The sequence below is a fragment of the Dinoponera quadriceps genome, unplaced genomic scaffold (genome assembly GCF_001313825.1).
Source record: "Dinoponera quadriceps isolate SergipeBrazil2010 unplaced genomic scaffold, ASM131382v1 scaffold1850, whole genome shotgun sequence".
Lineage (NCBI taxonomy): Eukaryota > Metazoa > Arthropoda > Insecta > Hymenoptera > Formicidae > Dinoponera > Dinoponera quadriceps.
Window position 1 is genome coordinate 1320040 of NW_014556042.1, and position 25847 is coordinate 1345886.

The 25847-nt window shown below is 45.5% G+C and overlaps 1 protein-coding gene across 1 annotated transcript in view; it reads left to right on the top strand.

Moving 5' to 3' along the window:
* The window catches only part of LOC106746499 (hemicentin-1-like), a 246767-nt gene that overhangs the window by 195193 nt on the left and 25727 nt on the right, over window positions 1-25847 (top strand). The window contains exons 3-5 of the mRNA XM_014623150.1: window positions 11700-11883; window positions 12900-13035; window positions 17965-18173. Of these exons, the coding sequence (XP_014478636.1) occupies window positions 11700-11883; window positions 12900-13035; window positions 17965-18173 (529 nt within the window). The remainder of the gene's footprint in view (window positions 1-11699; window positions 11884-12899; window positions 13036-17964; window positions 18174-25847) is intronic.

Consider the following 25847-nt stretch of genomic DNA (forward strand, 5'->3'; position numbering starts at 1 on the left):
ACAATCCGCCGTTATAACTTTCACAGACACGCGCACACACATACGCGTGCGTATACGTATATACGCGTACATACGTACGCGAGCACGGGCACGTGTACGTGCCCCGGCGACGCGTGAACTAATTTGCATATTAATTCATGTAGATAATCTGTTTTAATGACATCTGGATTAGGGAAAATGTACGCTTAATACATCACCCTCTGGCATCCCGAGTGGCTCAGGCGCGTTTCTCGCGTACCGATATATTTCGATTATACGGAGCTTCGGTAATTCTACATCGATATCGACAGCGATAATCGACAGCGCGAGATACCGTCGCGAGCCCGGAGTAATTTTCCGTGTTCAGCGAACAATTAAGCTCCGCTTAAAACTATCTATCCCCTTTCATTATTATTTCCTCAATGCCGACTCGTTTGCGAATTTAACTAGTTTTCTTGGACAATTCTCAGCGCTTCTACTTTTACTTTTTTTCTTCTTGTTCAATTTCGAACGTGTCTTGGAAATATCAGCGAAACGGGACGACCTCTCTACCGGAAGATATTACTTTGCACTTGCGAACTCGAATTTGGTACGAAGTCGCGACGAGGCACAACGAGCGAAATTTAAAGAAAATTTAAGGAAGTCTGAAGAACAAAGTACTAGTTAAGAAAACAATGAAAAATGTGCTGAATATGTTATAATTAATAATAATAATGAATTTTGTAATACATTTTGTATTAATCATTATGTATTTCATTTCGATTAGAATCGCTTCCTTGCATTTATCATTAATCTTGAATTTATCACTTAGATAAGTCTTTAAAAATCTCTTGATTTTGTTCTATTAGCTTCTGCAGCTCCTTTATCGTGCAGAAATTCATACAGCTCTCTGCGAAAAAGTGGCATTTTGACTTTCGAAAAAATATTAATAGTATATGAAATAGAACAACAAAACTAATTTTAGCATTACACACGTGTATTTCTAGATTGACTTACGGCTAGGTTAACTCATATTAAAATCATATAAAGATTACTTTCTCCAGGATATCAAACGGATATAAAATCAGACACCAAGAATACTAAGTAAATAAATAGATTTGAAAAATATACTTTGCGGACATACTGAAATTCCAAATTAATCACTATGTCTCACTTTCTAACAACCGTACAAAGCAAACTTTGAAATATATGTATATAAAACTGATTATCAAATTCTTGACACAACGTTTAAACTGATTTTCGTCACAACATTTAAACTAACACGACATTTATTGATCGCAACGGTAATACACAAATATAAAATAATTTTTTTCTGATTTTCACAAGCGAAAAGCACTTCTTCTTTTTTTTAAATTTCGCCCACTATGCGACAGGAATAGCCGGCAATTTCTCGCGAGGCTTCGCCGGTTGAACTGCAGGATAAGAAATGGGGGGACACGTGGTGGCGATCCGTGCGCGCAGCGGCAAATACATTTTTTCTCCCGTTCGTTTTTAGATTTATCTCCATTATCGGATCGCGTCTTTGGAACGGGCTCGCTGTTCCCGATATTCGCGCGAGACAGGTTTTTCATTAAGATTTATGTACCACTGAGAGTACAGCCGGTAATTTTTCAATCTCGCGTCGCGGTAAGCCGAAATGAGGTATCGCGCGACGGTTCGGAATAAGCCGGCAATTTTCTCGCCTGCCGAGAATGCGCGCGCGAACAACGATTTCTCCCTCGCGCCGATCCCTCAGTTATGCATAAATCGGTAGTTGTCAATAATGCGCCGTGCGTCCGAAAATTAATAATGTTTCCTCACGCCGCAGTCTCGCGAGATGAAATTCGCGCGAGCGCGAATTTTTGCGCGAGGAGGAGCGAATTTTCCCGGAAGTAGCGCACGCGGTATTTGTTATTCCGGCATACTTAATGAGCGACGTGGAGAAAAAAATGCCCATCGCCGCTGTATGCAAATACGTCATAATATAATAAAGTCCGCGCGCCTGGAAATATGCTAATTCGCCGGCGTCGTTTCGCGAGCTCTCGATATTCAGTGTTTTCGGCCCTCCTTCACGCCTGTCGGCTGTTTCTCGCCGCAGCCGAGATCGCCCCGGCTAGATTACCTCTATTCGCCCGAGTATCGCGAATTTGCACGTCCCCCCTCCAATTCGGATACTTCGAACAACATATATCTACTTAATATATATTTTTTTTTAATGTATATACTCTCAAAATTTTCTGAAGTCTCACTTCAGACGAGCGCAAACACACCGGAAGCGGAAGTGAAAATACCACCATTCGAAATCACAAGAGTGAATGTTTAACTTTAATTTGAAATGGTCTTTTTAATACGCGCGAAATTTTATGTTCCTTCGATTAATTATTAATTATTGTTATGCCAAAGTCTACGACGAATTTGATAAGTGTCGATGACGTAAAGGCGATCCTCAAAATATAATTTTATAGAAACACTGGCACGATCATGTTACCCTTTTTTATATTTCTTTTACATATAGATTTTGTGCAAATGTAAGTACAATATAAATGTGAATGCGATGAATGTGTATTATTTTATCATATATAACGAAAAATTTAACTGAGATACGTAAAAATGTTTTTATAAATTTTTCATAACCTTTCATAACCTTTGGATTAAATTTCTAAATTTGAAAAGATATAAAAGTATTCTCTTTGAAATTATCCTGATTAGAGCGTTGATACACAGAAGAAAAAAAGTGCTAGATTCTAGTAAATAATTACTTCAATACTCCTTAGCAAATTTTTACTTGGATTAAGTAAATTTTACTTGGATCAAGTAAATAAATAAATAAATATATATATATATATATATATTACTTGAATATATATATTATATATATATATATTACTTGAATGTAGAAAAAAATGCTATTCAAATAATATTTGCTTAATCCAAATAAAAATTTACTAAGGGAGTGTTGGAATAATTATTTACTTGAATGTAATACTTTTTTCTATGTATGTACAATCTGCAGTATATCACATAAATATTTATGCCAACTGACAGTTAGAGATGCCGATTTTTTAATTTTTTATCGCTTTCGTCACACATTGCGTAACGCCCCAATTCATTTTCGCGCATGCTTTCACTGTGTAAAAGCCTTTATAATTCGGCGCAGTCGATAGGACGTAAACTTTGTAGGAAGATGTCTGTATTTTGCTGGAAAAGTTTTCAAATATCCCTTTAAAATAGGAGAATCCGTGAGTGGATTATGATGTAGCATGAAACTGTTTCCGTCAGATACAATATCGCGTTAAAACGAACAATAATCGGTAGTTGCGGGATATTCTAAATTTTCGACCATCTTAAATGTCACGCATCGATCGAGCTAGAATGTACCCGCCGACAACTTCGGTGAAAACAATTCTTCGCGAGATGCGAATAACTTTCGCTGTTGAATATTTGATAACACACTAAGAAAATACTCGGCGCACGTTCGATGCCTCCGCGTTATCCGACGCAGAGCACGCGATATTTTCAAAGGCCGCGAATTCAAACCGACAACGGAAACGATACAGGATTTCGCCACCGCACTGTCTTATTCAACTTCTCGCGTGGTCGCTGCTAGATAGTAAAAAATTATCTGCAAATAACGGTCCACTGAAATGTTTATTGTTACTTTAACAAGGTGAACATATTAAAAAGTAACATGTTAACAAGGCGAATATATTAGATTAACATGTATTTGTGTACTTTTTAACATATTCCCACATTAAAATAATGCAAAAAGGGCCCTTCAGCTAGCCGTTATTTGCGCAAAATTGTTTACCGTGCATGAATGATACGAAACACGCTCGATATTTGCATGAAACGCAAATTTCGACGAAAGATAATTCGAAACAACTATGCCTTCGCGAAAGATCTCGGCCGCCTGGCAAACCGGATGACTGCCGAGGAAACAACGTACAAGTGAGCAACATGAAGACAAACAGACGTTACCAGGTTAGCTTAGGCAATATTAGAGCTGAACATTGGGACACTGAAAATATCCCTGCGCAAAGAACCGACAGGGTCGAGCGCCCAGGCTCGCTTCCACCGCGTCATAAGTGATCTCGATTTTTTCCGAGTGCCGCCGGAACGCTTCAGAAGCAAATGATCTTCTCGGACGAGCGGGAGGAACGAGGAAGAAGGTGGAAGGGAGTCCCTCCACCTCCGAAATATTCCACGGATCCCGCTTGTGCCAGAAACAACAATGCAAATATCGTCCGATGTTCTTCAGCCCAGATTCCGCCGGGCGAAGAGGACTACGGGGGGAGGGGACGGCGGAGGACCAGGACAGCCTGGGAGACTTGAATATCGCATTACTATCTCAGACAGCGACGGAGGCTTTTCGCAGTGGGTGATCCTGAAACGAGATCGCCTCCGAAAGCCCAGAGATTTATGCCCCGTGCGGTTTCTCGTTACTTCCTCAACCAAATATCCTCTTCTCCCCTGGCTTTTCTCTCCCGCCGCTCCGCTTGGTCCGTTCCCGTACCCCGCAGCTTCCTTCCGGCTTGACTTTCTCCCGCGAAAGTGAATATTTATGAAAGATGTAAATAACGAGCGAGATAATTTTCTCTCCCCGCGAGGTATCCCAGCTCTTGTTTACGATGCCGCCGTGCCCCGTGGTACCCTGGATCCCGCCGTGTCGTTTCCGCTCACGTTCATCCTGTGCGCGCCCGGCATTGTTTGCACTTTCTGCGACATTGCGCCGGATGCGGCGCATCCGCTTTACGCGTCGAAGCGCCCGAGATGACCTCCGTCGTCGAAAGGAGAGCCCCCTTGAGACGCGCGACTTCTGATTCCGAAGGTGATGTAGCGATTTGCGAAGCGAACGTCTCCGAGGAGATGATATGTCAGTTTGTCACCTTAACGCACTCCGCGAGTTCTTTTCGGGAAACCCGGGTGACACGAGTCATTCAGCGGCGATGACACGGCGCAAATGTGACCGTTACCCGCGCATTGCGGAACATCTCGTGCGCTTTGAATATGCATCCGTGATCGAGCGACGTAAAATGTCGTGAGAGTTGTCAACCCCAGAATGGGTACATGATCTTATTATTATTATTGTTATTATTCATAAACGGGAAAAAACTTCCCTTTGACGCAATGATACATAGATCACGTCACTTGCATGAACCGCGTAAATACATAAAATGCAATCAATTAAAAGAACCACCGAACAAGAAAAACGAGGGAGAGCAAATTGTGATCTAAATTGTGACTACTTTTCACAATAAGAGTCTATTTAAATTAGCTCTGAGGGAGTTATGAGCAATATTGAAAAGATTTGCATATTCGGACATAGGCTAGTCGACCACCCCGACTTTCCATCACAAAAGTCCTCTTTCGTCATTGGATTTTACTCGAGACTTTGGTATACTCTTTTGTGCCAATTTCACTTTTTATAAACATATTTACTTGATTTGGCCTTGGCGTATAAAAAATCAGGTTTTGTGTTTCGTTATTGTAAAGATTTCCAAAACTGTTACTTACCGGTTTTCATTGAGCGCGTAAAAAATCGTTTTTCAGACGGATCTAAGAAAGTTTTTATCTGGATATAAGCCAATGCCGATTTTCTACCACGATTACTTACTTTTATCCACTAAATTGAGTCTGTTAACTCTCGAAATAAGAAGAACTATAAAGGCACTATTGCGAACTTACTTTTCTTATTTAAGATACCGAAAGGCCTAATTAATTGTCTTGATATATTTTAGGCTTAATTAAATTTAACATTCTTGACAAACCTCTTAGATATTTTCTACCCCTTCATATTGGATAGCGCCGCCGCACGCTTTATGGTCGATGAGCACCGTTATATCGCTTCTCCTTGTTTGCTAATGATCTTAACGATAACATCGATCTTCATCACATGACATTATCCTCTTTTAAAACTGCTATTATTAGCGACCTAAATTTAATCTCGTGATGTTTTTCTTTTTTCTTTTGTTGTACAGTCATGCACTTTACTTTTGCTTTTGTAATTAAGATAAAGGAGGATTTATCCACCTTTTTTTTCTTCTTATGCTATGCTGCATCTTATACTATGGCTTTTACCTTTATGCATTTTTTAATTTATTTCTTGTCGCTCTTTATATATAAACATTATGTAATAGCACTGTACCAAGGGGATGAATTTTCGTAAATAAAGTTAGTAGTAACAATAATAGAGTTACACAAGCCACGATGACGACATGCTTCAGTAATACATAACTTTGCATGAAAATGAGCGCGCCCAAAGCTGCCAAGCTTCCCTTGATAAAACACCGAGAAATTTAAAATTTCACCGGGACAGTGTCCAACCTCAGCATCCATTCTAAGATTGACAAACAACACGTGGTCTTTCGCGTTTACTTCGTCGGTCTTCAATCTCCGTAAATACGTGTAGTCATCGCGTAAACGAATCGAGTCGCTGGTCAACCTCATCGACGGTCCACTCTTCTTGCCGCGAAGCACAAGAGAATTGAAAGAAAAGAAAAAAAGAAGGAAAGAGGGAAAGAAACGGAAACATTCGTGAGAAGAAAACTGTCCGCGCTGCCTCAAGAGAGAATAAGAAAGAGAGAGAGAAGAGCGAGAGGAGTCGCCGTCTTTCATTGAAAGGATTAAAAGTTGTGCGCACGCGCGCCGGGAGCGCCGTTCGCTTATTTACCGGCGAGGGTGGAAGAGTCCTTATTCCCTTTTCTTTCCCCTCGCCGTTTCACGGCCGTCTTCGCCCCCGTCCACTTCCCCCCTTTCTCTCGAGCCCCGTTTCACCACCCTCTTCGCCGTTCTGTGTTCTCCGGAGAGGTCGCGACCAGCAATCAGCGTAATGCACCCGCAGACACACCCCTGCCCACCCTCGTCGTCGCCCCCGCGCACAGCCACGGCTCTCCACCACGTAGATGTGTGCACGTGGACGGTACACACGCACACCCATATACACGTAGACGGAGCGCACGGGCCACGACAAACGGGCAGGGTACATACCCCTGGGCCAAAGGCCCCGATAACACGAGAGAGCCCCAGAGTAATGCGGACGCAATGGCAATCTCTTCGAGAGCAACGAAATAGATCGTAGGACGTAGACCGATGGTGCAAAACCATTGCGGCGGCCGTTCCCGGCCTTCCCTGCCAGCCTCTGTCCCTCTTCCCCCGACCTTCCGAAAGCCTTCAGCCTCGGAAATCCCGCTGTGGTCTCGCCGTGAACTCGACGGAGTCGGGGCATCCCCCGACGACGTATATCCAGCCCGTTCCACCGGGCGCCGAAAAGTTGTCGGGAATTCGTTGCGCGAAGACGCCGCTCGAATTCTTCTTGTGTGCTCGCGAGAGGGGAAATTTTGCGGGATCGTATTCGGCGTATTCGCGGACGTCATCGGAAATGTGCGGGGTAGGGGCTCTCTCTTTCTCATTGCGCATTCGAAAAGTGCCTCGCACGGCTTGTTCTACGTGAAGCTCTACGGGGGCGGCGGTTTCGCGTTTGAAAAGTCGTTGGGCTGATTTGCGGCGGCCCGGGTTGGTTCCTCGGAGTATCGAAAAAGTTAGTATGCGGGCGCCTCTTCACGGACATGGGCCGTGAAGCGTGTCGGAAGTTCCGGGGGTGTAGCGCACGGCCGGTCGTGTATAAGTTCCACGGGGTTCCCGCCGCGGTGCATTCAGGAAGGAATGACACACACACGCGCGAACCTCTTGCCAAGCAAAATAAAGCCTCGCGGATCAGTACTCTTTTTCTTCATATCCCTCTCCCTCTCTTTGCTGCACTGAGAAGAAAAGCGGTTGGATCGGCAAAGTCGACGGCCATGCTCGTTCAGAAAAAAAATATTGCGCCTACTTAATCAATTACGCGTTGATGCAGTTGCCGACCAAATCGCAATCGTTGATAGGTAGGCGGACGGGCGGAAGAGGCAGGGGGAAAAAGTAGCTCTTAAAAATCACCTCGAAAGTGCAAATAATTACAAAGCACCGGTTCAAACAAAATCTCGCTGGTTCAACTTCACTTGTTTCTCCCGGTATGCGCATTGTATTTTCATACCAGCGAATATTATATTTTTGAATTTCTTTCAATACCCATTCGCGCATCCATTACATTTCATTTTCTCTTATTACATTCCAATAAAAATTTCCTTATTTGAGATTATTTTAATCTCAAACACGGATAATTCTCATGCATATTTTTCTCTATCCTCTCACCTGACCCGTATGAAAAGCATTCTTCCGCGAAGACTATTATTCCCGTGCTTTGAATAAAAAAGAGACAGCTTCCTTAGAATTTTTACAGCAATCATTCGCGTAATGATATTACGATAATAATATCGTAATATAACCGTCGAAGTTTCGCGCGTTTTGACAATACTTCCCCGGGACAGCTCTGAGGGGTTGCGAGAGAGCCTCACGTTCGTGGACATTTAGCAACACCGGGGGAATGGAAAGGAGGACGGTAATTCGAGGACGATACGACGTGAGATATTAACCCGACAATGACCTAAGACGCTAATTCCCGCTGATAGTACACTAGATGTCGCGTTTCACCCCAACAGCCGCGAACGCGCGCGCGCGCGCGCAAGCAAACTCATTATTCTTCTTGTCCTGAGGGCGCGTATCCCGCGCTCTTCGTCTACGCGCGAATAATCTTCGCCTGGATTTCCCATTGTATTATTGTGTCTGCCACCGGGTGATAAACTGCGCATTCCGCAGGGAACACGGCTCCGCTCATTACTAATATAGTCGCGCGACGGCGTCCTATCGTAGCTAACGGAGCTCTCATTGCGTCCCCGGAGGAACCCGAAGTTAAGCACTTGTCCGTTTCGAAAGCGACCGTCGCGAGAATTCCTCCTTCGTAAAACGAACCCGGCACACCGGATTCCCGGATCGAGTGGATCACGAGCGGGAGAACGCTGCCTCCCCCGTTCTGGAAAAGTGGCGGCACGTCCGTCCTCCGGACGGAGTGAGGCGGTGGGTATTTTGGACCATCGGACAGCCACATGCGCCCCTAATGGGCTATCTTTTATCTGTCGCCCTTTTAGGGAAAACAGACATCTGGGGGAGGAGCGGTAGCCGTCGGGAGAACTGGAAGTTTTCGAGGGAATTAATTGCGCTTAGGTTAAACGATTTATCTCCGCCGGGTTTATTTCGTTTACGATTAGAATTATGTAACGAGGTATAGCTTCCCGGCGAATTTCGCTGGAGGATACGCGGAATATCGTGAGCGAAAGAGCGGTCTTTGTAGTGCGTTTTCAGTGCCTCCCGCGGATCGGGATAATTTAATCAAAACTACGAAGCAATTTGCGACGCGGACCCCGGGTATCTTCATTAGCAATAGGGCGTAAGCGACGTCGCTAATTCAAGACAGTGGACCATCGGTGGATTACGGTAACTCGTTAACCGGCTAATACCTTTAAGCGGCTGAGTTTTTTCGCCGCGCGTTTTAACGGAGCTACCGCAAACATACGGACAGACCCCAGCCCGAGCCCGGTCCGATACGGCGGCTATATACGCGGCATATAATTGCCGTCACTATAAAGTATCGCGCGAGAGAACCGGGAGAATCACAGAGAGGGAAATCGAATCATCATCGAGACAAATGGAACATTGCGAACGCGAATGCCGCGAAGTCTCGATGCGAGGAATCTAATCATAAACAGTGCAAATGTTCGCAATGGTGGAACAAAATCGATTTTTGCAAATGGAGAAACGGCACACCGTTTAAAACCTCGTGAAAAAAAAAAAGGGAAACAATACGCGCAACCGATTGAATAACCAGAACGATTTTCAATGAAATTTTCGCGAAAAAGCGTGGAGAAGGAGGAAGAGACGGATGAGGAGGAACAAGAGGGAAAAAACAAAAAGATTTTAAGACGACGCAAAGAGGAGCGAAGGAGGGGGTGAGGAGATGAGGACTAAAGAGCACCTCTATGCAGAATCGATCGCTGAATTACGGCCACATTATGACTGCGAGACTTGCTAAGGCCGCACTTTCCTGGCGGCAGCGAGAATTAATCCGCGCGAAAGAAGAGTCGAGCAGCTTCGACGGCGGAAGCCGATGATTCATTTCGGAGGAAGCGCACGGTGCAATAGACGGCTTCGGAGGAAGGCTGGCCGGAGGATGACCGGGCGCGCGCAGTGAGAGGATTCCGGTAACGAGAAGCGCGCCGGGGCGATCGACGGGGCCGATTAAACGACCGAAAAGATGCTGACGTGTGTGGACCGCTGTGTGGGAAATTCGTCGGCGAAAATTTCCCCTATTAATCTCGCGGCACCGGTGTTTTCAATACGCGCGCTCGCGCTCCCGCCGCGACAAACGGCCGCGTTCGGACCGTGCCGTAAATTCCCCGTGACGTGTCCTTTATAATATATGTGCAGCAATCTGTCGCGAATCTACGTCGAAAGAACAGCGGGATGGATCGAAGTTGAAATTTGGAAAACTACTCGCTCTCCCATTTTTATTACTTTACGTTGTTTTAAGCGGTGTCCAACCGGTGATTGAATGATGGTCGTTCAGGCCGTGTGCTCGATCGGAATGTCTTCGCTGAAATGCGATAACATTTTATTTCCGTTCGTATCACTCTTCCGTCGTTTTATCGAAGGAGGGAGAGAAAAACTTATGCGAGGATTCGCGTGAATGAGAAATGGACGTGGTCATCCGCTCACGACGTTTTAATCCGCGTGGAAAAACGCGGATTTCTTCTGTTAGTACATCGCGTTGATTCTCGTTGATTGCACGGAAGTGTGATCGAATTATCAGAAATACAGTAAGTAAATAAATGTAATTCGAGATGCGCGTCATCAGTAATCACGATGACAATAATCAATAATTGCAACGCGCGTGTTGATTTAATACGCGATCCAAACGGCAAGAAACGCGTGAAAAGAGTTTCGGCCAAATTACATATGTAAGTAATAATAACAACGTTTAGTCCCGTATAGAGTTAGATCTGAGTTTTTCAGTTGAATTTTACGACACACACTTGTAAATATGATTTAAGCGGAAAATTCAGACCTAACTCTGAATTCAGATCTGAGTATCTCACTCGAGATAACTTTAAGTGGCGACAATTAGTGCGGATCTTAAATTTGCAGTGGACAAATTCTAAAAACGGCATGAAAAGTCGATACTCGAAATGATTAAAATCATCCTGGGATGCCGATTGGCCGTCGCGTTGCCGCGTCAGTCGGCTTGCTTCACGCGTGTGACGCTTGCGGCTGTGAAATCATTATGTGAACTCTGACAGTTGATCAGTTTGTACTTTTAAGAGGATAAGAAATTAAAATATTAAGGCTCCTGTGTACTCATCGCGGTTAGATCGTTTCGTGACGTCAGAAGCGAGAAAATCCGTGCCCAGAATTCCTGCGGTATGCGTTCAGATAAAAAAGATATATCCACGGAGTGACATTTGTGAGCGATTTAACGCACTTTTAAAATACTCCGTACATTTGGTTGTTGCTCGAGAAACCAATAAACAGCTTGAAAATCAACGTGACAGAAGCATGAGAAAGGCAACAGGTCCAAATGGATGGATCGCATGTCATGTTAATTTTACGGCTAGGAGCCTTGAAGAAGACGAAGGAGAGAGAAATAGGCTCTCTTCAGTCTGATAGAAAGAACTTTAGTTACTCCGATACCCACTTGATCACGCGAACTGAGATTTCTTCCCGTGCGACAATAATCAGCTGAATAACGCGAGTCTGTGTAGTTCGAGCGATTGAAAAGTCCCAGCACAATAATTCGCACAATTCTCTCTGTTTAGCCGATAGGCATGCACCTGAAGAAATACGAGTGGGTGGGCTCGCCGGACATCGGCGACTGCTCGTTATGGGTGCGATCCGCCACGCTCGAGTTCGACGACGGGCTCTGGCAGTGCCAGGTGACCGCGAGTGATTTCACGACGCAGGACGCGTTAGCATCCGAACCGGCGAGGCTGGTCGTCAGAGGTAAGAGCGAATTCCCAGCGACGCGGGCTCCTCGTTAATTATTTCGCAAGAGGGAGACTCGCGCATCCCGTTTCATCGCGGTCCCCGATTCACCGCTAGATATTCCGAGCGAACCGTTCAAGGAAGGATACCGGGCTAATATCGGCTGTTTACATCGCTGCCTCGCTCAGCGGCTCGATAATCACCGCGTAATTCACGGGGCTGAGAAACCCTGGATCGCATTCAGCCCCGAGCTGGCTTATTTTCTTGCTAATAGTTATCGAGACAATTGATATGGAAAGCTCGTGGTCCGGCGCGCTTGATGAAACGCCGACGTGATTGCTGCGCGGCGTGCAATAACTCGCCTAACTCAATAAATAATTGCGGAATCCGCGCGCGCGCCTCTTGTCATTGCCGCTCGAATCGTGTCGAGTCGCACTGCGCCATACATGACGTCGTCGTGTTTTCCGTCGGCGAAATCATGGCGGATTATCGTCTTCCGTCCGGGGAATCGTACATTACGCCCGGATATACTCCGATTACCTTTGTAAAACCGCCCGAATGACTCTCTTTCGATGTTACAATCGCCCGATAATCCTGCGACACAGTTGCCAATGAAACAACAGGATTTGTTGCGGCGCGCCGTGAAAATGGAACCGAGGGAAGGGAGGGAGCGGACAAGAGAATCCCCGTCGTGCGCTTTCTTTCTCTCTTTTCCTCTTTTTTAATCCCCGCGCGGCAATCGTTGTTCCACACTGCGGCCGTGCGCGTTAATATTCATAATGGCTGACAATTCGAATTATTTCGATGTTTTGTCGCGTTCGTGTAAATTTGCTGCCTGCGCGACAAAGAGCGGATTATCCGCGTCGGTTCCCGAGTTTCATCTTGTATCTGTTTTTTTTTCTCTCTCTCTCTCTTTTTTTCGTAAGACAATCGCAGTGGGAGGAACATCCGGCGGTTTCCGGGACGATCCGCGCGCATATAGCCGAGCGATCCGGCATACGGCGGATTAATCTCTGCTAATTTTCTCATTCCAGTCAGCCCTCAGCGACCGCAGATAGAGTACGCCGACCGTCTAATTCTCCCCGGCAGCAACGTGACAGCCCGAGCAGGTGAGATCGCTACGCTCACTTGCAGAGCGCGGTATGGGAATCCTTCGCCTCTAATTAAATGGTTCGTAATTGTTGCACGTAGATTCCGTACTACTTAACTTGTGCGCCGCCGCCGTTGTCGGCGAACCCCTTTGGCGCGTCTTGCTCGTTCCCCGCGTTCTCTCGGTCTTCGCAGACGCGTTCCTTCCGCTCATTTGCCCTCAGCCCGTAATCATTCGGCGATTTGTGGACTTTATGAGCCCGGAGATTAGGTGGAATGTACCGGCGATAAGTGCGAAGGGGTGAACGCATGATACGGGGACCGCTGTGGCACACGTCCTCTTTGCCTTAATCTTCGCGAAGAGCGCTTTCGAAAATTCAGATTCCAGACGGGTAACGTGGAATTATTGGTCTGGCAAAATTGGAAACCACCCCGCAGCTTTAAAAGCCGTTCCATGATAGCGTGAAGGATTCAATAAGACCGAAGCAGTAAGCTAATTCGAATAGTCCGACCGCAGTCGATTATTTGTGGACCGTAATGGGTCGTCTATAATAAAGTTAATCCGTAAAATATACAACAAGACGTAAGGAATCTATTTCCAGTTTAGAAAGTCGCGGCATTAGCCGTGAGCGAAATGAATCATTTCCATTTCGGTATTGCCTACGGTTTGCAGCAAGCATCTTGCGTAATCTCAAACGATCTGTTCTCTCATCGACCGGCTTTGCATCGTTGCTGCCGCCACGTCGTCTTCTGGACGTAGTGGACAGTATTGTGGATAGACAGTTATAAAAAGTGCATTACTGCTTGCGTTTTACTACTTTATTGCCTACTGCCAATCCTATTGCAGACGGACCGTAAGAATCCAATTGGTCAGTTAGCTCACTGCGTACTACGTCTTACTACATACTTTACGCTATTGTCGAATGGCCTTAATGAGCGAAAGCCGCGATCACGAAGTCGCCGTTAACACGTTCGCTGCCGCAGCTGAGTCGTATACGCTCCATGTTAAACTTTCTGTTTGAGCCGTTTCATATTTTTATTATTTAAATATAACTTATCATAAAATATGTCGTGAATAATCATATATTGATGCCGAAATATCATGCATATTGTATATTGCAGTTATCACGTCGTGGGATGCAAGCGATCCACATAGCGTCACTTTTTTTCTAGATGTTTTCATTTTTAAGTCAATTCTGTAAGTCAGCTTTGCGAAACTTGCTATAAAAATAATGTTTAAAGGTGTGAATATCGGTAATAAATTCTACTATAAAAAGAAGAAGCCTCTTCCCTTCTTTGATACACCAAAATATACATACACAAAAATTTCTGAAAACAATCTTGTTTATTCCGTAACGCATCTCATATGTCATGTATTTTCCTTTCTTCAATAATCATTTCTACGATCGATTAAATATTATAACGCATATATTATAAGTAAAATTGTCAGTCTTGACAACACGGGGCGCATACGATCCGCGCGGTGTGAGAAAATCAGTCTGGCAGCGAACGTGTTCAACTCCGGTCTCACGAGTATCGCCATTTCGCACCGTGTCGTTTGCAATACTCAAAACGATTCGCTCTTAACGATGATCTTCGAGCTGTCCAGCTTTCAGCAGTGACCTTCCTCTTGTATTTATTCGTGCTTGTTTGCAAGGTCGCGTTTCGCGGATTCGGCGATTAAACGAGCTGTCGTACGTAACCGAAATACACTATCGATCCTCCGCAGCGTCCGCCACCGTCGGCGCGCCTCACCTTCGCCCGTCGTCGCGAGGGCTTGTTCGAGCCCCCGTCGCTTGAAGATTCCACGTAATGCATCGAGGACGCTGTCGATAGTGGAACATGCGCCCCATGAATAATCATGATCCGTTTCTGCCCGGGCGAAGTTAAGGAGCTGTACACGATGCATTTCGTGCGACGTGAGAGAAAACGCCGGACGCGAGTGTCACGCGAAGGGGAGCGTGGTGAAAATTCGAAGGGAAGCACGACCTGTTCGCCCGCCCGTCACGCGTTATTTCCGAAAGCGGAAAGAGCTCGCGGGAACGCGCGTTTAATGGCGTTCGCGGCGGGATAAAAACAACAAGCTGCGCGCGGTGAAGCGCAGTTTCTACCCTTTCCTTCTCTTCTTTCTCGTTCCTCTACTCTTTCTTTCTCTCCCTCACTCTCTCTCTCTCTCAGTCTCTCCCGTCTCTTTCGGCTTTAAGGTAGTTGTAGTATGAGTTTTTTAAGAATTCATTGAAACTTGCACTACGTATACATTCAAATATGATCTAATTATTGGCGCAATTAGTAAACGATTGACCACTCGGAAACTGAGATATTCGCAACTAAAGATTGACGTATTTTATACGTGTCCCTTGATATTGATGTCCTATTCTTAATTGTTGCTTTTTATTTCTTCTAAACCACATTTAGGATTATAAACTACTGTGATATCAAGGATTAATATAGAGGCATTGTATAAAAACGTTCGAATTATTGACTATTTTGTCTTGAACAGCCATAGAAAGTTTACTTTCTATTACGTATGCACCCCTACTAGCTTAACTGGCGTATAAATAAAGCATTAATAAAGCATTAATAAGGAAAATAAAGAATAAATAATATCTGTCGTGTTTGCAATATTGTGTGTATATTTCTTTTCATTTCGCTCAAAATCAACATTCATTACTTAGATAGTTGACTAAACTTAGAGAAAAGTATATTTTCTCGATGAATAATATGCTTACGTTCCTTAATGCCTCCGCTGAAAATCCGGCGCTCTACGATACAACTACCTTAAACCTGGCAATTTTCGGTGAATGCGACGGCCATCCACGAGGGCGCGTCGGGACGCCCTTCAAATTGTAGACGAGGTCCCTTGACAAGGCGACCGCTGCCAGCTCTCAGTCCGCCCGCTGCTCTCGCTTACCCACTTACTCACTGGGAATTATCCTAATTGACACACGCGGCGCAGCGCGAATATGTGTATGCATAAACGTATTAATTATGACCGACCGGGGAGAGACCGGAGAAAGACGGGCGGACGCAATCGACGCTGAGTAGCTATCGAGTCCCCGTTCATAAAAACGCAATCGCCGTCGAAGCGTCGACCGACGGCATCGCCGATCGTTGTTTTTCCGTTATCATCTCGCGATCGCAATTCTCGCCGGGCGGCTACCCGCGAGCATCGTTAATTAATCCCTTTTCACGTCGTATCGTCCCGAGATACATGTCGCTTTTTAACGACATGTCGCTTATGTGCCCGCGATTTCTTCATCGCGGATTACCGGGAATGCTTTATCGTCGTTCGAAATTCCGCACTCCGACGTGCCGGCTAATTGCTTACGTTATTTCTGTGTCCGAGGGACGGACGGATGTAAGTTAATAAACTCGACGGGAAAGCGCGAAGCCCCGAAGTCGCGCGAATGTTTCTCTCTCTCTCTCTCTCTCTCTCTTTTTCTTTCTTTTTTTTTTGCACGCGCGGAAAATGTCTAATAAATATGGATAAAGTCGCGCGACGCTAAGTTTAAACTTAACGCGCGAGTTAACACGGTTCTTCGCGGCGTGTTGTTGATTTAAACACGCGTTCCCACTTTAGAAAAGTACAGATGGCTCGCGATTCACGCGGAGCTACAGCTGCTCTTTATCGTAATTGCGATTCGCTACGTGAACCGTCGACTAATCGCGCCCGGAAGACTCGGTTCAATTAACTTCACTCTGTGACATATCGGTTTCGGTTTCCTCGTTGCCGTGATACGAATGTATCCCCATCCCCCATCCCTTCTGTTTGTGAGATACGGATTTGTTCGGGAATCCATCGGATACGTAATACGTTTCCCCGTATCACCATTCACATCGACCTGCCTATAATAACCGAGCATCGAGAGGCTTAATTCGCAGGAGTGCTACCATTCGTCCGGGCTCCCGAGGTTCCCGAAGAGCAAATCTCGGCGTAATTCGCGAATTTCGACAAGAGGAGCTCGGTGAGAATAAAGGACTAAAAAATCCGAAAGCGAAGAATCAGAGAAAAAGAGAGAGAGAGAAGGAAAGGGCGATGGGGAAAGGGCAGCGCTACCATCCAGTCACTTAAGCCATCTTTTATCACTTTTTCTTGACAAGTTACTAAAAAATCCACTATCGTCCGGAATGGGTCATTGTACACAGAAAAAGAATTAGTCTTAAATCAAAGGTAGATATTCTTATATATAAGCAAGAATATTATAATCTTAGATGGGTTTCAGTCTCGATCTGAGTAAATTTATATTGTTTATTTGCATTGTTGATTTTTAATCTTCATTTGTATTAGATCGGTATTGTTGATTGAACTAAAATTGATGTAGATATTACTTAAACTTAATTCACGACTAAAAATTTTCTAAGAAAATTATAATATTCTCGCTTATACATGAGAATATCTATTCGGGATCCAAGACTATTTTTTCTGTTATTTTTTCTGAGTTATTTTTTTTTTTTTCTTTAGCTGCCGTTAAACTTGTAAAATATAGGCGTTCTATATATATTTTTTCTATCTTTCTTAATAAAATTGCCTCAAGAGCATATTTATCTTGTATTTATCATTCATGCCCTTGGCCTTTCCTTGTCATGAACTTTCAAATCGCACTATGAAAAGAACTCGTTGTATGTTAATTTATCCAAAGATAAACCCGGGAAGGCGAGAATGTTAATCTTTTGGTTTTAGTTGCTCTCAGAATTTGACAAAAAATTTCACTTTTAATGTCACTATCTTGGTGCCTGGGAGATCACTTTTTCTCACCCTTTTTGCCAAGCAGCAGTCATTATTTCGCTGTTTTTGTCCCGGTGACTGGATGGCAGCGCTGGGAAAGGGGGATGGGGAAACGCAAAGAGAGAGAGAATCGCGCATAACTCGAGGAAGATGATGACGTGAACGGGAAACGGGAAGAGGAGGAGGAAAAAGATGGGGATGGTGGTGGTGTTGATATTGAAGGGGAGCGAGTAAGAGTTGTTGCAGAACGGCCATTGGAAATGCAAATTTTCCGGGCGATGCAGGTACGTGGGCGAGACCGAGCTGAGGACGTTGCGGCCGCAGGTAAACTCGACCGAGATAGATAATCCGCGCACTTGGGCGACCTACAGTGTTTGCGAGATTCTGGCCGAGCGATCACGTTACGGCCAGCCGATCAGATGCGTCGCCATCCATCCGGCATACGCCAATCCCACCATGTCCTCCAGCATCGAAGTGAGGTTCGACGTGCGATGTGAGTACACGTGATCTTCTTGTAGAGCTTCGCTGATCGACCGATTAGGTTCACATCTTGCGCGGGAAGCTCCTTCTGTCTTCCCGCGCGCACGCGCGCGTGTGTGTTTGTGTGTATGCATGTGTATGTGAGAAGAGAGAGAGAGTGAGAGGGGGGAGCGGTGCGAGTGTATCAACGCGGTGCTTTACAAACGGAGGTTTATGAAGCCCCGAGCACGAGCGAAGAAGGAGGAAGACCGTGCGCATATATACGGCGGGTAGAAAGAAGTATTTACACACCTCGTCATTCTTGAGGTGAGTTTACACGAGGGCGAAGAAAATATCGCCGCGGAGCTATCTGTTGAAACTAGAATTGGAAATTATATTTGAGGCTCCGAATTTTTAAACCTTCGACGTATTACATTCGAATAATGAAATGTTGAGACGTGAAAATTCGAACATATTCGATTATTCGGAACTTCAAGAACCGGAAAGTTCGTTCGATTACTGAATTCTTCCATGTGGAAGGTTCCTATTGCAATTCGTTTCGTAGGCGTAGTAAATAGTGCTCGCCATCGTAAAGAATATAATTTTTTTCTTGCATCGCGCGTTGTGTTGTCACATGTCACGGCGAAATCCGCATTTGTCTCGAAACAAAGTTAACGAGACCTTTTGTCTATTTTATTCGTGTCTTTTTTTTTTTCATTCACTTTGTTTTAAAACAGACACATAAATCCCAGAGTTGAGCTGAAGATACTTAAACCGATGCTAATTGCACAGAATTTTGTTACATTCTCCAAAATTCGTCCCATCAAACGCTCCGATAATTCGAATAGGTGGAAACAGTTTATCAGCGTTTCCACTAATATATCGAATAAGAAGGCGTGTCACGGTGATACTCTTCCTTCTCTCTCGTGCGAGATTATCTCGGGAAAGTTGAGAAGTGCGAACGTACCTTTGACGCGCAAGGAACGCGCGCGCGCGCGTCTTTTCAGCGAGACGCCAGTATTCCTTACTTTTCCGCGCGCGTAAGACGTTTTACGGTACATTTATACCACCGCCGGCTCACTAACATGTAATTTTGATGAGGGGCCGTAATGCCCAGCGACATGCGATGTAAGTAGACTCTTTAATGAAGCCATAGTTGGCGAACTCGTCCTTCAGAGCCCGACAGAAAGTAGGGCTTCGCAGGAGATCGCCTGTGATGCGACTTCGCCTTCGCCAAGTTTGCGTCTGAATACAGACGAGTTTGTAATTGATTACGAACGGTGACAGGAATCGTTGTCTCGATGAATTACAATGGCTTATTATCATAAGTCTCTGTGTGACGGGCACCGCCGTTAATACGAGAATTTATCCGTACGGGATTCGCCCGCCGAGATAACGCGACGCGCGGTAATGTGATCCTTTGCGACACAGGGCATACACACACACACATATAGAGAGATAGAGAGAGAGAGAGAGAGAGAGGGAGGGTTATAGGACACGTAATTAGCAATAATTTTTGATATCGCGAGAGCTCACGCGCTCAATGGTACACAATAATCCACCGATGTGAATCCCGTCAAATATTCCGTTCAGATTGCGAAGTGCCCGGTGATTTTTACGCTAAATGTGACATCGATATTCAATCAGCGGCGTGCGCATTCCTATTATTCCCACTGTAAAGAGCGGCGATTCTCGTTGAATAAACGATACCGTGCGCTCGCTTTTAAAGCACACACAAAAGCGCGTCGCGCTGTAATAAACACTTTTTTCCCCGCGACGTAAAATGAAATGCCGGCCGATTATACGTACGTCCGCCACGGCTAAAGCTGCTTTTGTTTTAAAGAGACCTCGAAATAAAACGCGCGCGCGCGCGCGCGCAAAGAAGACCCGGGCGGACGGGGGGGGGGCGGTAGGTCGAGATTAAGGTCGCGTCTCTCCCTCTCGTTTTTTCGCCTTTCTTCTTCCCTTTTTTACGTTTTAGCCACGCTGGCCATCAAGTATGTTGTATGCATAATGGAAACGGCGGGAGAAGAGAGAGAAAGAGAGATGGAAGGAGGGGAAGGGGGAGAGGAGGCAGGGAGAAAATATACGACGCTGCGGAACTTTCCTTCCTTCCTTCCTTCTCTCGACCCGCCATCTGCACGCGTAGAAATATATTTCCCGCTCATAATGAAAAACTTTCGCTCGAATATCTCGGCCGATGTCGCATTGTATTTAGCTCGCGTAATCGGCATCTCCCGGCGCGCTCGTGATTGCACTTCACGTCGAATCGCCGTGATTAAGCGATACTTTGAATGTTTCTCGGCGAGAGGCAGACTCGAGCGTAACGCTAAACCGAGATCTCGGCTGTCTCTGATTTCTGTGTGCGAGAAAGAAAGGGAGCGATTCTTTCGGTATTTCACACGCCGATCCGTATCCGATATCTCCGCATTATTCTTAAACAGCGCGCATAATTATCTCGAAACGAGAGAGCGGTAGAAAGAGGAGAGGGATACGTTCCGGCGACACGCCGAACGAACGCGGTGAAATGAAAGAAAGCGAACGCCACGTGCGCGCGTATTCACTTTCTATGCGATTCGAACTGGTCGCTCCGATTCCGGCGCTATCGGTATCCCCTACGGATCGTATTATCGGCCGTTATTATCCGCGCCGAAAATCCACTCGGTAAAAAGTCGGGCGCACGCTTTTCGCGCAAATTTGCGGAAAGACAATCCGCCGGTGAAAAGCCCGGCCGTTCGTGAAAAACGCGCGCGTCGCCGCACAAAAAAAAAGTTACCATGAACGCGACGTGTCCGTATAACACACTGACCTCAAACCGTTTCGCATCCCCGACCATCCCCAACGATGCACCGATTTACCCTGATATATACACACACATATGCGCGTGCGCGCATACAAGTGCGCGGACACACACATGCTCGCTCGTGGCATGAAATCGTGAGTTCCCTCACTCTCTGTCCTCTCTCTCTCTCTCTCTCTCATCAATCTCCCTCAAATCGGTACGTCCGGATGTCATGCGTTTTACCCTTATCGACAATTCGATGCCCGGCCGAACATCCAGGCAGATTTTCACGCTTTTTGCGAAACCGTGCTGCGGCGGACAGAGGCCAATGAGTATCGATTTCGGCTTCGGCCGGCCACCGCTATGCAACTCCAATCAAACCGCAGTTAGTACAAATAAGGTTGCCACGAAACAAACGCAGCCGTTAGTCCGGCGCCTCCGCGCGTCGTTACATCAATTTCACGCATCATTATCGCGATTGTTTAATCGGCTGATCGTGTCGTCCGTGCACGATCAGCCAGTTTCGATGACACGATCGTTCAAAAGACAGCCTGTCAAGCGAAAAATACACCCGGCATCGCGCGCGTTGCGATTACATAACTGTTAATGCGCAATTAAAATATTCCGCCAAGTCGAGTCCGTGTAAAGGAAATTTACGATTCGTAAAGGGAATTCATGCGATCAGCCACACTCTCTCTCTCTCTCTCTCTCCCTCCTTCTTCGTTCTGGAATTGAAACGGCTGTTAAATCCAGTATTATGTAACATTAATTAGCCAACAGTTTCGATAGGATCGTATCAGGTAATTAATGCGCCAACCAGATCGCGCTCGGATCTCGTGCGCGTTCCACTTTTCCCCACACCACGAATTAATTTGGCGAGCGAGATGAAAAAGCATCGCGCAACGGTATGCGCAGGTACGCCGGCACGCCGGTGGATTAAAAGGGCTCGCACCCTTTTCCATAAAAATGTCTACCATTGCGAATAAATCGCCGTCTGCTAAATAAAGCTCGCGCCACTTATCGACGAGCGAAAATTAGAACGCGCGGGATTAACGTAACGTTTTCGTTGTTCTTCCGATATGCAACCAAGCTTTTTGTCTCTCGCCGCCTTTTTCCTTTTCCCCCCCGTAACGAAGGGAAGACAAAGCGCACGTGAAATCGCAAAAGAGTTCATAGAACGCGTTACAATAATACGACGGTAATTCGATTGTCATACAATTGATCTTCGTTCTCTCGGACCTACTTTTTGCGCACGAGTGCGTGATATTAATCACGTGATATTATATAATATCGTGTGACAAATTTTTAATGAAAACGTTCCGGATAATTCGCGAATTCCCGGTATATGCCGATTGCGATCTCCTCGTGCTGATTTAATCGGGGCGATCTATGAAATACGCGTCGTCCGTCCTCGACAACGCGTTGTCGAGCGTTCAGCGCGCGCTCCAGCCAAGTATGTAATTTCGATCGTTCGCGTCAGAAATTGATTCGTCAATTCGTCAACGTCGTTGCCGTTCCTAATGTCATCCCCGGCAGCGTCACACCGCCTTCCGCGACGACCCTCGCGACGATTCAATTTCGACGTGCCGCGGCCGTAATTCATAATTCCCGGCGTAGATTCGATCTAGAACCCCTTAGCAAACCTCCCTCGGGGTGTATCCACCCGTCCGTCAACATGTCCGTCCGTCCGTTCGGCCGGAGAGCGAGCACGTTCGTGCACCGCCTGCACACACGTGTGCATACGCACGCGGAGTGTATTGATTACGAGCATTAGCCGACAGCGAGAAAGAGAGAAAAAAAGAGCGGCGGAAGCGGAAGAGAGAGAGAGAGAGAGAACGGAATTTTTCAACGCAAATTGAAAAGTTTGCCTCAAAGCGCCGATGTATCCCGATGTGAATGCCGCGTGTGCTTCGATCGCAAAATGCCGCGCGGGGATTCCAGCCGGGGATTCATCCTCGCTAACGAGAGGGGTGCATTCTGTCAGTGGGGTTTTTAGAGAGCGCAACGCGAATGGGTCAGTAGTTCAGCCGCCTATATTTCGGTCAGCGTCCTCGGCAGCCGGCAGTTTCTACGGTCGTGGTAGTGGTGGTCGCGGTAGCGGAAGGGAAAGCTGCCGCGCGACGACCGAGGGTCCGTCGCTTAAGGTAATCACGTTGTTAACCATTGTCGTGCGTGAATGACAATTCTACGTAGCGATAATCCCCGCCGTGATCCGTCCGTCCCGCGCACGTCCCTCGTTCGCGTAGAACTCGCGTAGTTCGACGCGAAGCGCACTTTCGATTAGTTTCGACAGTGGCAGATTAAATTAACACTTTACTTCGACCAATATGGACAATTGGGGAGGTTAGCGGGATAAATTGGTCGGGTAAATGTTAATTATCGAAGCTTCGTCGAAGCTCCGTTATCACCATGTACGTTGACGTGCGCCCTGCCAAATTCCTTCGGCCGTCGCGCGTCGGACTGACGGAATTTTTATGTATATATACAGGCTGTCCCGTTTAAAAAATATGCTTAAACATATAAAATTAATCGCGTTTCAGAAAAAAAATGTTTTGGACAAAGGTTATAGGATTTGGGGGCATAAGTTGGTGACCTTAGTTTCGTTTGTGTAGTCAATAATTCAAGGTCATTTCAAAGTCAGCTTCATTTTCTCAAATAGAAGCATAATTTTTCTTTTAACACAAATCGATTTATCTATTCGTTCTACGTATAAAAGTGTTAGAGTAAATGATTGCTTTTCGAGATATTTTACTTTTCATTCTAATATTTTTTAGCACACAGATAAAATATCTCATGAAGTATTTCGATAACAGCACTTTAACAGTTTTGTACGTAGAATGATACGTGGAATCAATCGCTGTAAGCAAACACAGGGAAACCTTAAGAAATATCATTGCATTTTGCAAATGCGCCGATGTACCAATGTGCAATGATTAAAATCAGTAATCGATTTCTCTCATGTTATTATGTAGAACAGTGTTAAAGTGATGATTCCATTAAAAAAAATAAAGCTTACCTCGAAATGATCCTAACGACTTCAATTAGGAAGAAATTACAATAACTTCATCACACAATGCCCGCTTCGATACCAAACAATTGTGGGAAAATGAGAATCCCATATCTCGTTCAGTTTCAGAAATATTAGCTTGTAACGCTTTTAATGACTCACTCCGTACATATATATGCATACGTATATACGTACGTATCTGTCGTCCGCTTTTAAACTCAGAGTATATTTAAATCGCGTCGAATTATCGAATCACGGACATTTACGGCAAAATGCGATCCTCCGTGCATCCACCGATTTCAGTGCTTTTGTCTCCCGCGCTCTTTTCCACCTCCGCTCGTCGACGCCCCCGTTTTGCGAGGAAAAAAAAGAAAAACGGAACCGTTTGAAGTCTGTCCAAAGAACGATTGGCCGAAATATGGCCGAATGGGCGCTCGGTGACCCATTCGAAAAATCGCGGCCTGGTCTCCTAAAAAACTGCGCTGAGAATAGCCGCGTCATCCTCTCGCTCGTTCCTCTTGTACCCTCACGTGTGTCGTTCCTGTTTCGCCTTTATTAACAGCGAGGCACCCACCAGATGAGCTCAGACTTAACTTCTTCGCGCGCGCTGAAGCTTCGTGGAATATCGGCAGAGACGCGTAACTTTGCCGCGGCTTATCGTTTTTCCACTGTGTCTTCGTAACTTTACACACGACTTCCCTCGAACACACCGCAAGAGCCCGGGCGAGTAACGAGAAAAAGAACGGCTCTAAAGCGACGAGCGCATCGGCAACGACAACGACGCCGAAGATGACGCGGAGTTCGTTAGAAAAACGTTCGCCGCAAAATCGTCTCCACGCGCCTCGATTCCGCGATGCGTAAAAATCCAGCGGATCTCGGATCCGCACAGCTGGCGCTCTCGCGAGCGAGTATTATTCGCCGGCGCGTAATTCTCAGTCGTTTCTTGAGTAAACTTCAAACGACGACGACGACGCGGACACGAATATGGAAATAGCGTCATACCGTGCGCGGTCCGTCCGGAGCCGCCGACTGAATAAAAGATTTTTCAAATGATCGATATTTCGGCGCGCTGTGGTGGAACGCGCCGGATACGTACACACACACACACACACACACATACAGCGAGTAATCGAGTTTACGGGGAAACTCTCTCCGGAAATTCTTCGCCCGCGCCCCGCCGAAATTACCGCCGCGGGATGCTGGAGGCATTAATAGCTCCTTGCGCGGCCGCCGCCGCGTTTTTACGCGGGTTGCTCTCGAGAGTACTCTCCATTTCCATAAATATTCGATAAGCGTTTTCGATTCTTACCGGATCTTGCGTTATTTCCGGTAGTTCCGGCTTTTCGCTCACTCGCGCGACGTTAAACCGAAACAAGTTAGTGAGCTGAGAGCTAATTTCGATGCTACTTTTACGCTTTTAAGGAGGTTCGAGCTCTTGATCAAATATAATATTTGCGCGGGCCGTTTTGGGACAATGAAATGTGTTAAATTTAACACAAATTTTATTGTGTAGGTGGCTTATGAAAGGCTAATGAAAACCTATTTTGACGCTTGTTAATTTTCTTCTTCAAGCTTTTATTCTCCCGATTTCATTTCAATGCTATTTTAAGCAACCTATTTTAACGCTGAAACATCGAAAATGGAAATTTAAGGCATTATCAGGGAGTACATTTTATTATCAGAGTTGAAGTTAAATTTGTTTTGCTATCTTAGTTCCTACCTGTAATATATAATACAAAAGTTAATCGAACTAATAATGCAAAACAAAAGTTTCAATGACCTTTATATATCGTTTCTAAAATATTTAATTATAAACTTGTGTATGTGCAAATATGTAAAAATCTCGTAAAACAACAAATTTCTTATAATTTGACGTATTTGTGTGTGTATATATATATATATATATATATATATATATA